The 13,089-nt window shown below is 37.8% G+C and overlaps 1 protein-coding gene across 10 annotated transcripts in view; it reads left to right on the forward strand.

Annotated features, from left to right (window-relative positions):
- Positions 1-13,089, forward strand: part of LOC143037431 (rotatin-like) — a 463,326-nt gene that overhangs the window by 9,709 nt on the left and 440,528 nt on the right. For all 10 annotated transcript variants that reach the window (XM_076205620.1, XM_076205622.1, XM_076205623.1 and 7 more), the window contains 3 exons: positions 4,370-4,557; positions 5,769-5,927; positions 6,586-6,674. In XM_076205620.1, coding sequence (XP_076061735.1) covers positions 4,370-4,557; positions 5,769-5,927; positions 6,586-6,674 — 436 coding nt within the window. The remainder of the gene's footprint in view (positions 1-4,369; positions 4,558-5,768; positions 5,928-6,585; positions 6,675-13,089) is intronic.

The following is a 13,089-nucleotide window of genomic DNA, read 5'->3' on the forward strand; positions in this document are numbered from 1 at the left end:
ATACAGTATTAAATATCATAGGTCAAAGATGATAGGATTTTATTCAATATGCTTAGGCCTAGGCTATGTTTCCCAAAGAAAATCAGATGAAATTATAAAAAGGTTAAAAATACTATACAACATAGTTCAGTATGCTGAATATACAATATATATATATATATATATATATTATATAAAGGGTAATATATACTGTGTATATATATAGACCGACTTGCGTCTAGATCGACTTACGACCTGTCTGTCGGAACTGAACTCGGTCGTAAGTCGACGACTACCTGTAGTGTCCTCAAGTCCAGATGGTGAACTTAGCAATGTAATTGTAAGGCTGGGGGGATTACATCTCCTTATGTCTTATCTTGGGTCCATTGGATACATAATGGAGGGCAGTGGGATTTCAGAACTATGGTCAACTGTTTATGGTTCTTCATCAGTGCCACACATGCTGTCAAGGCATGCATATGCTCGAGCTATTAGAGCTCACATGCTGACATACTGTGCCCTAGCAAAACTCATACTTCAAGAAGTTGCTATTGACGATAGTGACAGACAGCATGTAGAACAACTTCTTTCATCATTCAAGACCCATCCTCCATCATTCAGTGCAGTTGAAAGTGATGATGTTCTAAAAAGAATCCAATTAAACTTGAATGATCACATGTCTAATATTTTGGAAAAATGAAAGACAGCTCAGTTGTGGCTACAATATTTTGACCTTGTGACTGTTGCATTGCATTTCATTGAGGCAGAGCACATGGGAAACTGGAAGACTGCGTAAGAGCTATGTTGCCCATTTTCTATGCCACTAGCCATATACAGTACGCCAAATCTTACAAAGGATTACAAAGGCGGAGCATGCCGACAGGAGACCTTTTGATCCATATCTAGGTCAGATGCAAAAAAAAAAATAATAATATTAATAATAAAATAACAAATAAAAACTATAATAATGTAAATAACAAATAAAATACATAAATAAATGCATAGGTATAGTTAAAATAATAAACAAACAGGTAAATAGTAAATAATAAATTAACATATAACTAATAATAAATGAAAATCAGACAGACAAATGATAACAAAACAAAAACAAATAATATAAGATAAATTATAATCATTACAGCATCTTACTTAAGTATTTATCTAAATGATTCTTAAAGCTTCGAACTGAACTACATTGCACTACCTGTGCAGGAAGTTTGTTCCATTCATTAACTACATGGTTGGCAAAGTTGTTTCTACCTACTTCCAAATTGAATCTTTTTCCGGACAGTTTGAGACCATTGTTTCTTGTCTGATTCTCATTCAATGTGAAAATTTAGTCACTTTTGATGTTGTCAATTCCCTTTAAAATCTTAAAGACCTGTATCAAGTCACCTCTGAGTCTACACTTTTTTAGGGAAAACAGATTCATGTGCTTTAGTCGATTTTCGTATGATTTATTTTTGATATTTGGAATCAGTTTTGTGGCTCGCCGTTGTACTTTTTCCAGTCTATCAATGTCTTTAATGAGATTCGGTGACCATACGGAAACAGCATATTCCAAATGTGGACGAACTAACGATTTATATAGCTTGTTAATGAGTGATGGACTTTTGAAATCAAAAGATCGCGCAATCAGTCCCAGAATCTTATTTGCTTCCTCAGAGGCTGAAATACATTGCTTGGATGATTTGAGGTCGTTACTGATAATTACGCCGAGATATTTTTCACTATCCACTTTTGTTAACGAATTTCCAAATAACTTGTAATCGTACTTACTGTTATTTTTACCTATGTGCATTACCTTGCATTTACTTGTGTTAAATTTCATTAGCCACTTTTCAGACCATTGCTGTAATTGATCTAAATCTTCTTGAATATCTAATTGGTTTGAGTGATCATTTGCCACTCCGCACAGTTTTGTATCATCAGCAAATTTGGAAATAGTAGATTTTAGTCCATGGTCTATATCATTTATATATACTATGAATAGAAGTGGCCCAAGAACGGAACCCTGAGGAACTCCACTTGCAACACTTTTCCATCCAGAAGTTTTTCCATTTAAAACAACTCTGTTTTCGACCATTCAACCAATTACTAGTCCAACCTAATAGGCTACCACTTATTCCATGCAAAGCTAGTTTAGTAAGTAGTCTTTCGTGTGGGACGGTATCAAAAGCTTTTGCAAAGTCTAGATATATTAAATCTATATTGTTTCTTTTGTCATAATTCGAGATAACTGTGTTGTAGAATTCGAGTAAGTTAGTCACGCAAGAACGTTTCCGTCTGAAACCATGCTGGCTATCATTTATCAAACGGTTACTTTCTAAATGATGTTCGATAGCATCTCTGATGATAGTTTCCAAGATATGGATTCTCTTCCTCTCAACATGCCACACAATGAGTTTCAGAAAATTACGGCGGATGGGTACTTTACCATTCAACGTTCTGAAAAGTACTGGTGTGGTGTATGGTCAGATATGACAATAGAACAAACATTGATGAAAAATATGAAGAGTATTGGAGGCATCATTCATGGAAGAGGCTTCACTGAAAGTGTTCTGAAGAAATGGGTCTTCGGTTTACCTATAGCTCATCATCTATGCGAGAGTGTCGAGCAATTTAGTGGCATTCAGAGCTGCAATAGCTTTCAACATGTTAAATTAAGGGAGTCAAGGATTGGAAAGGATGAGGAGAATGTTCAAACATTTGTTGAATGGCTTCATCACCACTACCCATTCATCAGAACAGAAGGCCTAGTTTCATTATCAACTGGTATACCCCAGTTACATTTACATGCGATTTTCACAAGAATTTATTCGTTTGACTGTGGCATGGATATTTTTGTTTTTTTTTTACGAAAAAAAGATAATAATATAGAAGAAAACAAGGATACCATATGAATGAAAAATCTTCACTCAACAATATCATCTATATTGTATTTTGACGAGAAATTAGTAGTTTAACAGTTATTGAACAAAATGTAAGGGCGAAATGCATTTTTTTGCATATCGGCAAAAATGAGTCTCCTATTTTCGGGCTTATTTGCGCAAAAACTATAATATTTAGAGCAAAAAGACATTGAAATAACCTTGTGCAGAATTTAATTTTTAATTTCTTTGGTCCCTATACCTTTTATCCGTATGATGCACTTCTTTGGAGAAAAAACAGTAAATATGGGGAAAAGTACCCTCTGAAAGGGGGGGTTGCACCCATGGTGGGGAACTCTTTGAATCTTAGTTTTGTGATCCTTGGGGAGTCTTTCTACCAAATATAATTTTTTTTTTTTTTTTTTTTTTTTTTTTTTTCCTATTTGGCCTTTTTTCATCTAATTTGCTTGTACTAAAAAGTAGCAGTTACATATTTGGACGAAGAAATGATTAAAAAAATATTTGTCACACTGATAAGGCCTAGACTAGAATATGTGGCGACATTGTGGTCACCCAGTACCAAAAAGAATATAAAGAAAATAGAAAGAATCCAGAGAGCAGCAACAAAAATGGCACCTGCACTTGCAAACTTGTCATATGAGGAGAGATTGGCTAAACTGGAGTTAACGACTGGAGCAAAGAAGAGAGAGAGGTGACCTACTGACTATCCACAGAATCATGAAAGGCACAGAAGTACTTGATAGAGAGGACTTGTTAAACTGGGACGGGAGAAGCACAAGAGGACATGGAGAGAAAATAAAAAAACATAGCTACAGAAGAGATCTGAAGAAAAACTGTTTTCCACATAGAGTTTTTGACACTTGGAACAAACTGGACAATGAAAGTGTGTGTGCAAAAACCATTCATAAGTTTAAGAACAAACTAGACACTGCGAGATACAAAGGCGGGACACCATGAGTGTAGCTCCCCTTCCCGCAAAATACAACTGGGTAAATACTAGGTTAAAATAAGACATTAAACTTGAACCACTTGAAACAAGAAGATGAATACACAGACAGCAAAGGATGTATAAAATCACAAACAATTTAGTTGATATAAACAAAGAAACTTACACCCAACAAATACATGAATAACTAGAGGCAGTCACAACCTAAAATACCACACATACCAAACAAGCACCAACATATTCAAGTACTCATTTTCCCACACAGCATCTAAGAGTAGAATTGTCTCCCATCTCACTTAGTTGATAGTCCCACTCTTGTTACTTTTAGAAATAGAATCACCCATCAGTATCTCCCTCTCCTCAATCCTAATTCCAATCCTGACCCTAATTCTGGTCCCACCCTTAACCCTTATCCTAACTCCATTCCTAGTATAAACCTGTCCCCAACTCTTAATTCCCCAACTCCGAGCCCACAAATCATTCCGCCCATGAGTGGCCCTCCAGTTTTTCTTATTCACATGCATTTTTTTTTTTTTTCCCTTCAAATTTGCAGTACATCCAATCCCAGAAATACAAATTAGATCATTGAATGGATTACTTCAGAAGCTAGAATGTGGCACCATTCAGGTGAAGGATTTATGTCGCCAAGATTGTTTGGTAACCAATCTTCTGTCATGGCTCAGCAGTGGTCCGAGGGCTCATTTGACATCAGTCTTCAGATTTTTGTGTATTGTACTTCAGGTATGGTTTTAGTTTGACTGGTATATAAGCATTATTTATGTTCTGTTTCAGAATATGTTCTCATGATTATTGTATAATGGAATCTGGAAATATATATTAATATTTGGCTGTAGCTGTGTGCTTTTGAAATTCTTTGTGCTATTGACTTTCTAATGTATGAATGTTCTAATATTGATTTTAATTGATGATTAGTTTACTTGAACTAACTATAAACTTTGTGCTTTTACAATATCTTATTGTCATTCAAGCAAACTCTTACAAGAGACCCGGGTAGGCACTCTTAATTAAATCTAAAGATACTTATTGAAGAGAAAGTGAGGCAAGTATTACAGGTCAAGTCCTGATTATCCGGGTTCGGATATTCCGTAATCCCAGAAATTCCGTAAAAAATCACCATTAAATCGATAATTTGTATAAATATCCATAAAAAATCACTTGAAGAGGAAGTGAGGCAAGTATTACAGGTCAAGTCCTGATTATCCGGGTTTGTATATTCCGCAATCCCGGAAATTCTGTAAAAAATCACCGTTAAATCGATAATCTGTATAAATCTGCAAAATCTGTATAAATATCCATAAAAAATCACTGCTAAATCAATAATCCGTACACTATCCCACAAAATCCAAATAAATATCTAAAAAATCACTGCTAAACCAATAATCCGTACACAATCCCGCAAAATCCATAAAAAATCTGTAGAAAAATTGGAAAAGACAGCAGTTTAACGTTTATTCATCGTACCGTACCAAAAAAAGTCAGACTACCATACCGATGGGTGTTTGTGCTTACAGTTAACATTCCTGCCACTAGATGGCACTGTCGTTCATCAGGCCACCTGTACCTGTATTTCCTTATTAACTTCTTTAATGACTACTTAATTAATTTCCTTATCTCTAGTACAATTTTTATTAATTTACAATGAATTCCCGCATGATCCGTAAAAATCGATTATCCGTTCTGGTAAAAGTCCCCGAGGATTTCAGATAATTGTGACTCGACCTGTACATCATAGAGGTAGAGACATATTTGCCTGTCATAGTTAATGCAAGTAATGGACTTCCTCAAAAAGGAATAGAATATAATTTTATTCCTCCTGTGATCCTTACATCTGGTTTCGGTATGGACCTCAAAATCTTTCTAGATTACTTTTCCACTGTATTATGTTATACAGGTAAAAAATTCTCTTCTACATCTTTTGTTTATTTTCTTAGGATCCACATTGCAAGAGTAACTTTGTGAGCATAGGTGGCTCACAGTTACTAAGAAGTATGAGGTCTTCTATGACAGATCAGGCCAAAAGAACTATTGATGAAATTCTTGTATCCTGCCATGCTGCACAGGGTTGCAAGCATAATTATCAACTTTCTGAGGTAATTGGGTATAAAGTTATAGTTAAACACACATGTATATACCAAAAGGCCCTATCCCCCTTACAAGGGGGGGTGACTAAGCCAGAGCACACACTCACCATTCATCCATCCCAGGTTATAGTTAACCACTTCAGTATGAGTCAAATTCTCACACGCAGCATTGGCTGCCATATGTATGATTCATCACACTACTCGCATTATAAAATATAAAGTCACTGCTGTATTACTCATTCTCTTTTACTCTGAGTAATAATAAACACAGAAAACATGATCAAACCAGTTCACAGAATCCAGGGGTAACTCATGTACAACCACAAAAAAATATATAATCAAGATGCCAATGCTGGCATCCTTGTGTACCCACTCACGCCTCATGACACCTTTGTAGGCATCATTGTACCAAAGTGGTTAAGTTACAGTTAAGTTATTAAACAAGTATTAAGAAGTATGAGGTCTTGTATGGCAGCTCTGCTTCAAAAAGCTTATTAATGAAACTCTTATATCCTGCCATGCTGCACAGGGTTGCACAGTAATCATCAGCCTTCTGAGGTAAGGCATAAGTTGAAATAATTTTTTATGTTAGAATAAGGTTTTTTCATGGAGTGAAAGGTCATCAGCCAGTAAATAGTAATTCATAATTTTTTATTTCCTTTCTCAGGAACCCAGTGAACCAGGCCATAGAAACATGGATATATGTTTTGATGAATCAAATGACACCAGTTTGACCCTGGGATATCAGCAAGAAATGTATGTATTTACCTAATTGTAATTCAGAGGATACGAGCTATCCACATGTGGTCCCTTCTCTACTTATGTTGGTTAAACTTAATTTTGAAATTACTTATGTTTCTGACTTCTTATTCTTCTTCTTTTTCTTCTTCGTCTTCTTCTTCTTATTATTATTACTTGGAATTTAGAATTTAAGAGAAGAGGAGAGGAAAAATTTAAATGTATTTGAGATGAAATGTCTGGGAAGTATGGTGGATGGGGTGAAAGGGGCATTCAACAAGAGGGGAATGTCTGTTGAGCAAGAAAGGAAGAAATCAGTAGTTAGGAGTGAGTGGAGAATAGATGTGTATAGATGATACTGTTAGATTCCATTTTTTGCTGATGCCAATGCCTATTCCTATTTACTCTTGGTTGCTGATGCCGATTCCTATTCACTCTTAGTTTCCGATGCCGATTCCATTTGATATAATTATGGCATATCAGTTTTTTTATATAAAGTAATTAAACTATAATTTTTACTTGCTTTATAATCTATGTAGATTTATACATGCCAGATTGGGCTACTTTTTAACTATTTTATTATGTACTTGTTTCCATAAAAAATTCTTGTTTACAAATATTTTTAAACCAGCATCACTAAGCATAATTAATTAGTGGTTTTATTCTATAAGGCAGTAGTACATAATCACTAAATTAACACACAAATGCATAAAACAAAAAAATTAAATGATACTTTTTATTAAGTTGTTGGTGAACAACAACTTATTAGATAAAACAAACCTTAATATACATACATATACCAAGGCTTTTTCCCCATTACAAGGGAGGTAGCCAAAAAGGAAAAGGCATAAAATCATTCCCACCCATTCCATCCACACCCCTCCACCCTCCCTCTTATCTTAGCACCTCCTGAATGACGGGTCATCCCTGCACCTTGTCCACTGCCCTGGGTCAGAAGCAGTGTCGCAAGACATAGCACATCCACAGCAAGGCCGCTTCATTTAATCGGTGACCTCCCCTCTCCGTCTCCCCATGCATAAAAGGAGAAGATGGGGAGAAATCCCTTTGGGCTGTGTCAAATTTTGCTCACACATACTACCTCACTCCCCCCATCCTACCACCCATTCCACCTCATGCATCACAACATCATCCATATACAACCATGCTCCATTCACCCCTGTCTTCTGTTCTCTCCCATCCTTCCTCAACAGACATTCCCCTCTTCCCCAAAGCCCCCTTCACCCCATCCATCCACCTCATCCTAAGACGTCCCCTCATGTTCACTCCCTCCACATCTGCTTTCCATACCTCTTTTACTAGTCTTTCTTCACTCATTCTTTCCATGTGTCCAAACCATCCTAATACTCTTTCATCAACCCTATCTCCCAACTCCCTTTCCACCCCTGTTCTCCTCCTCACCTCCTCATTTCTCACTCTATCTAGCCTAGTAACCCCCATCATACTTCTCAGACACCTCATCTCAAACACATTCAAACTTCTCTCTTCCTCTCTTATGTTCCATGTTTCTGCCCCATACAGTGCTGTTGGCACAATTACTCCTTCATACAGTCTCCTCATAGCATCCATTCCCAAATGTCTATTCCTCATTACACTTTTTAATCTACCAAGGCATTTACTCGCTTCTCTCAATCTACATTCTACCTCCACCTTCACTCCACCTTTTCCTGCCACATTTGCACCCAAGTATCTAAAACTATCCACTTCCTCCAGTTGCTCTCCCTTAATGCTCACTTCCAGTCTACTGCCTCTTTCACCCCTTGTACATCTCACCTTACTTTTACCCACATTTATCTTCAGCTTTCTTCTATCACACACTCCAAAACTCTGTCACCAACTTCCTCAATCCCTCCTCTGATCCTGCCACAAGCGCAGTGTCGTCTGCAAACAACAGCTGGCTCACCTCCCACTTTTCTCCATTTTCTTTAACCATCTCCAATCCCTGACCCACTACCCTTGCATTTACCTCTCGCACTACCCCATCCATTTATAAGTTGAACAGCCAGGGTGACATAACGCATCCTTGACAAAGTCCCACCTTTACCTCGAACCACTCACTCTCTCCATTTCTAATCCTGACTCAAGCTCTACTACTCTCATAAAAACTCTTGACAGCTCCTAGAACCTTTCCTCCTATCCTGTAAATCGGCAAAACCTCCCACACTGCCTTTCTGTCTACCCTGTTGTAAGCCTTTTCCAGATCCATAAAAGCCCAAAAAACATCCTTCCCCTTTCCTATAGCTTTCTCACATATCTGTCTTACCACAAAAATCTGATCTACACAACCTCTACCCATCCTAAATCCACACTGTTCCTCACGAAGTACTCCCTCTGTTCCTCTCCTAATCCTCTCAGTCAAGATCCTCCCATAAGCCTTTCCAACTACACTTAACAAGCTAATCCCTCTGAAACTACTACATTCACACTTTTCCCCTTTTCCTTTGTAAAGCAAAAGGTAAAGGAGGCAAAGAGGAGAGCAGATGTGAAATGGGGTAAGAGTATGACAGAAAATTTTGAAAGTAATAATAAGATGTTTTGGAAAGAAATTAAGAGAGGAAGAGGAGGCGAATCAAGTAGAGAAGAAAAGGTAAAAGGTGCAGATGGAGAGATGATAATGGAAGAGAAAGCACTTAGGGGAAGATGAGCAGAATATTTTAGGGAGTTGCTAAATGTGAAGGAGGATAGGGCCGGAAAGATAGCTGCAATGGGAAATGCTAAGAAAATGACTGTGATGAGTGAGGAAAATGAGGAGAAATAAGGAAGGATGAAGTGAAGGCAGTTGTTAACCCCTTCCATACGGTGCCGCACACGTAGGCGTCATGAGGAGCAAGTGGATTCGCGACGCTGCCATATCGGCGTCTTGATTATATTTATTGTAGTCGCCCCTGTGTTTTTACATTCTCCCTAATCTGCGCTTAATCCCATTCTCTGTGGTTTTCAAAATTCACGGGTGAAAGAGAGAACGATCGATATAAGCCGTGACTATATTTTATGATACGAGTATTATTACGACACATCGTACGGCTGGCATTAGCTGCTGCCCGCGAGATTTAAGTCCCATAGTGATGATGAAAGCAGGTAAGGCATCTGGTCTGGATGGATGCCATGCAGAATGTCTGAAAAAGGAGGTACAGTGATGGTGGACTGGTTGGTGAGGTTATTTAATGTTTGCTGGAGAGAGGGTAGAGTGCCGGAGGACTGGAGGAGTGCCTGTATAGTTCCACCTTAATATAAACTCTAAAAACACTAAAATACGTGTGATACTACTGTGTTTATAAAGATGCCAGATGATTTTTAATTTAACGACTTTTAAACCTCTAAAGCTGTGTTTCTCAACCTTTTTACCCTTGTGTAACCTTTAAAATAAATCTCCAGGAACCCCTATGGAAAAAAATATATATATACCATATCTTTCTCATTTTATTTTCATCGTAATAATAGGTTAGATAGAATGATGTCCATATTACATTATTACAATAACCAAGAATATGTTGTACATGTTTAATTATATTATGTATACAAAATTAAATAAAAAATACATTAGACTATCCCACTTGTTCTTGTGGAACCCTTAGGGACCTTTTGTGGAACCTTAGGGTTCTGGGGAACCTTAGGGTTCTGGGGAACCCTGGTTGAAAAACATTGCTCTTGAGTCTACTTACAAAAATTGTATTTTTGAATAACAGAAGAACTATTAAGCCAAAAAACATAATGATGTATTATTAAGTATTTACCTGTCAAAGTAAGTTGGAGTAAATCTGTTTACTGATTTTTCACACTTATAAACAGGTAAAATTGACCAAGTCCATGGACGCCCAGATGATTTACTCCCATATTACTCACTTAATTTCTGTTGTAGAAACTTTATTGTTTAAAGATATATATATATATATATATATATATATATATATATATAAGGAATACAAAAAATAGAATTAAAAAGTTAATATAATTTGCTCTAACACTTACTCCGACTTGTTCTGTTATTTTAAAAGCATTGGCATTGGCAAAATATTGCCGATGCTGAATGCCATTCTAAAAATTGCTGATTCACCAAAAAAGTGCTGGTTCATGCCGATGCCAATTAATCGGCACACCCTTAGATACTGTGATACAAGGATTAGTATAAAAGAGGTGTGGGAAGCAGAGGATGATGGAGTGAACTTTAGGGGACAACTGAGGATGAGGTGGATGGATGGGGTGAAAGGGGCTTTGAGCAAGGGAGGAATGTCTTTGGAGCAAGAAAGGGGGAGGCAGGAGATAGGGGTGAGTAGAGAATGGCTGTGTATAGATGATACTGTGATGTAAAGATAGGTGGGGCAGGGGATGGGTGGAGTAAGGAGTGGTTATGTGTGAATGATGCAGCATGATGGGATTTCTCCCCATCTTCTCTTTTTCTGCATGAGGGTATGGAGAGGGAGGTTGCCAATAAAGTGAAGCAGCACTGCTGTGGATGTACTATGTCTTGCTGTATTGTTTCTGACCCAGGGCAATGGGTGGGATACAGGGATGACCATTCATCCACGAGGAGCTAAGATGAGGAGGAGGAGGAAAGGGTGGTGGGTGGGAGTGTGTACCTGCCTTTTGACTTGGCTACCATCCTTATATGGGGGGGAAACCCTTGGTATGTATATATATATATTATATATATATATATATATATATATGTATATATATATATATATATATATATATATATATATATATATATATATATATATATATATATATCTTTTATCAGTTGCTTTCCATGTCTTTTGATCTTTCTTCTCTACCACACCAATTATGTCTTCTCTCAACTCACTATATAACTGAAGACTGACTTCCATTCAAAGAAGAAAGGTGATCACTGTTAACTTCTATCACCCCTTCTTTCTACTGACCTACATAACTCTCTCCTTTACCATCTCATGGACTCCACCTCAGTGACAAGATATTGTATCTATTCTCATAGTGAATACAAAAATGAAAATAAGAGATAGTGATAATAACTTGCCTTGAGCTTTACTGACTGGAAACTTTCAGCCCTGCAGTAGCCATCAGTCATGAGGTCTTCTCATAGATCTTACTGGGAATAAATTTTATGCTGCTGTGTTGTATTTATCATACTTAGTTTTACTTTTTTATGGTTTTAGCTTGGGCTGTATCATCTTATAGGCCATTACAGTAGTTTACACATCTGTACAGAAAATAGCATAATAGTATTTCTCAAGGGTCAAGGGAACAGCATGAAAGAAGGACAATTGTAGTACAAAAGTACCACAATTCCTTTATGTATAGAGATTTTAAAGTGTAATATAGATGAATGATATTTGGCTCTGATCTGTAGGGGCACCCCAAATCAGTCCTTATAGTATTGACTGCATGATACAATGCACTCCCTGTCTAAGTGGTTGTGATACATGGAAGGGAGTGGATGGGGGTGGGGGGGTTAGGGAGTGGTCTTGCGTGAATGATATTTTGACGCAGCCCGAAGGGATTTCTCCCCGTCTTCTCTGTTCTGCATGAGGGGATGGAGAGGTGGGGGTTCACTGATTAAATGAAGTGGCTTTACTGTGGAATGTACAGTGTCTTGCTGCATTGCTTCTGACCTAGAGTGATGGATGAGATGCGAGGATGACCTGTCATCCAGGAAAAGCCAAGATGAAAGGGAGGGAGGGGTGGTGAATGGGGGTGGAATGGGTGGGAGTGGATTTATTCCTTTTGACTTTGGCTACCTCCCTTTTAACCCCTTCCATACGGTGCCGCACACGTAGGCGTCATGGGGAGCGAGTGTATTCGCGAGGCTGCCATATCGGCGTCTTGATTATATTTATTGTAGTCGCCCCTCCATAATGACATTCTTTCTAATTCTTTTGTAATCGCATTTTCTATGGTTATCAAAATTCACGGGTGAAGAGAGAACGATCGATATAAGCGGTGACTATATTTTATGATGCGAGTATTATTACGACACATCGTACGGCTGGCATTGGCTGCTGCCACCGAGATCTAAGTCCATGACGCCTACGTGTGCGGCACCGTATGGAAGGGGTTAAGGGGGGAAAAAACCCTTAGTATATGAGGTCTGTCTGGAAAGTATCCAGCCATTTACAATTTCAAGAAATGCTTTTAACCTAGGACAATGGTGTCCTACCCTCCTTCAAAGTAGTCTCCTTTGTACCTCACACACTTCTCTCAGTGTCCCATCCACATTTCAAAACATTTTGCAAAGTCCTCTTTTGAGATCTTCATCAGCTGGCTTGTTGCATTCTTCTTAATTTCATCTATGGACTGAAATCTCCTTCCTTTTAATGGTGGTTTTAGCTTTGGAAAAATCTAGAAATGAGAGGGAGCTAGATCTGGGCTGTATGGAAGCTGAATGAGCTGGATGATGGAATGTTTTGCCAAAAATCCCTGCACGATATGTGAAGAA

Source organism: Oratosquilla oratoria, chromosome 22 (assembly GCF_046742065.1).
Source record: "Oratosquilla oratoria isolate Oo_2021 chromosome 22, ASM4674206v1, whole genome shotgun sequence".
NCBI lineage: Eukaryota > Metazoa > Arthropoda > Malacostraca > Stomatopoda > Squillidae > Oratosquilla > Oratosquilla oratoria.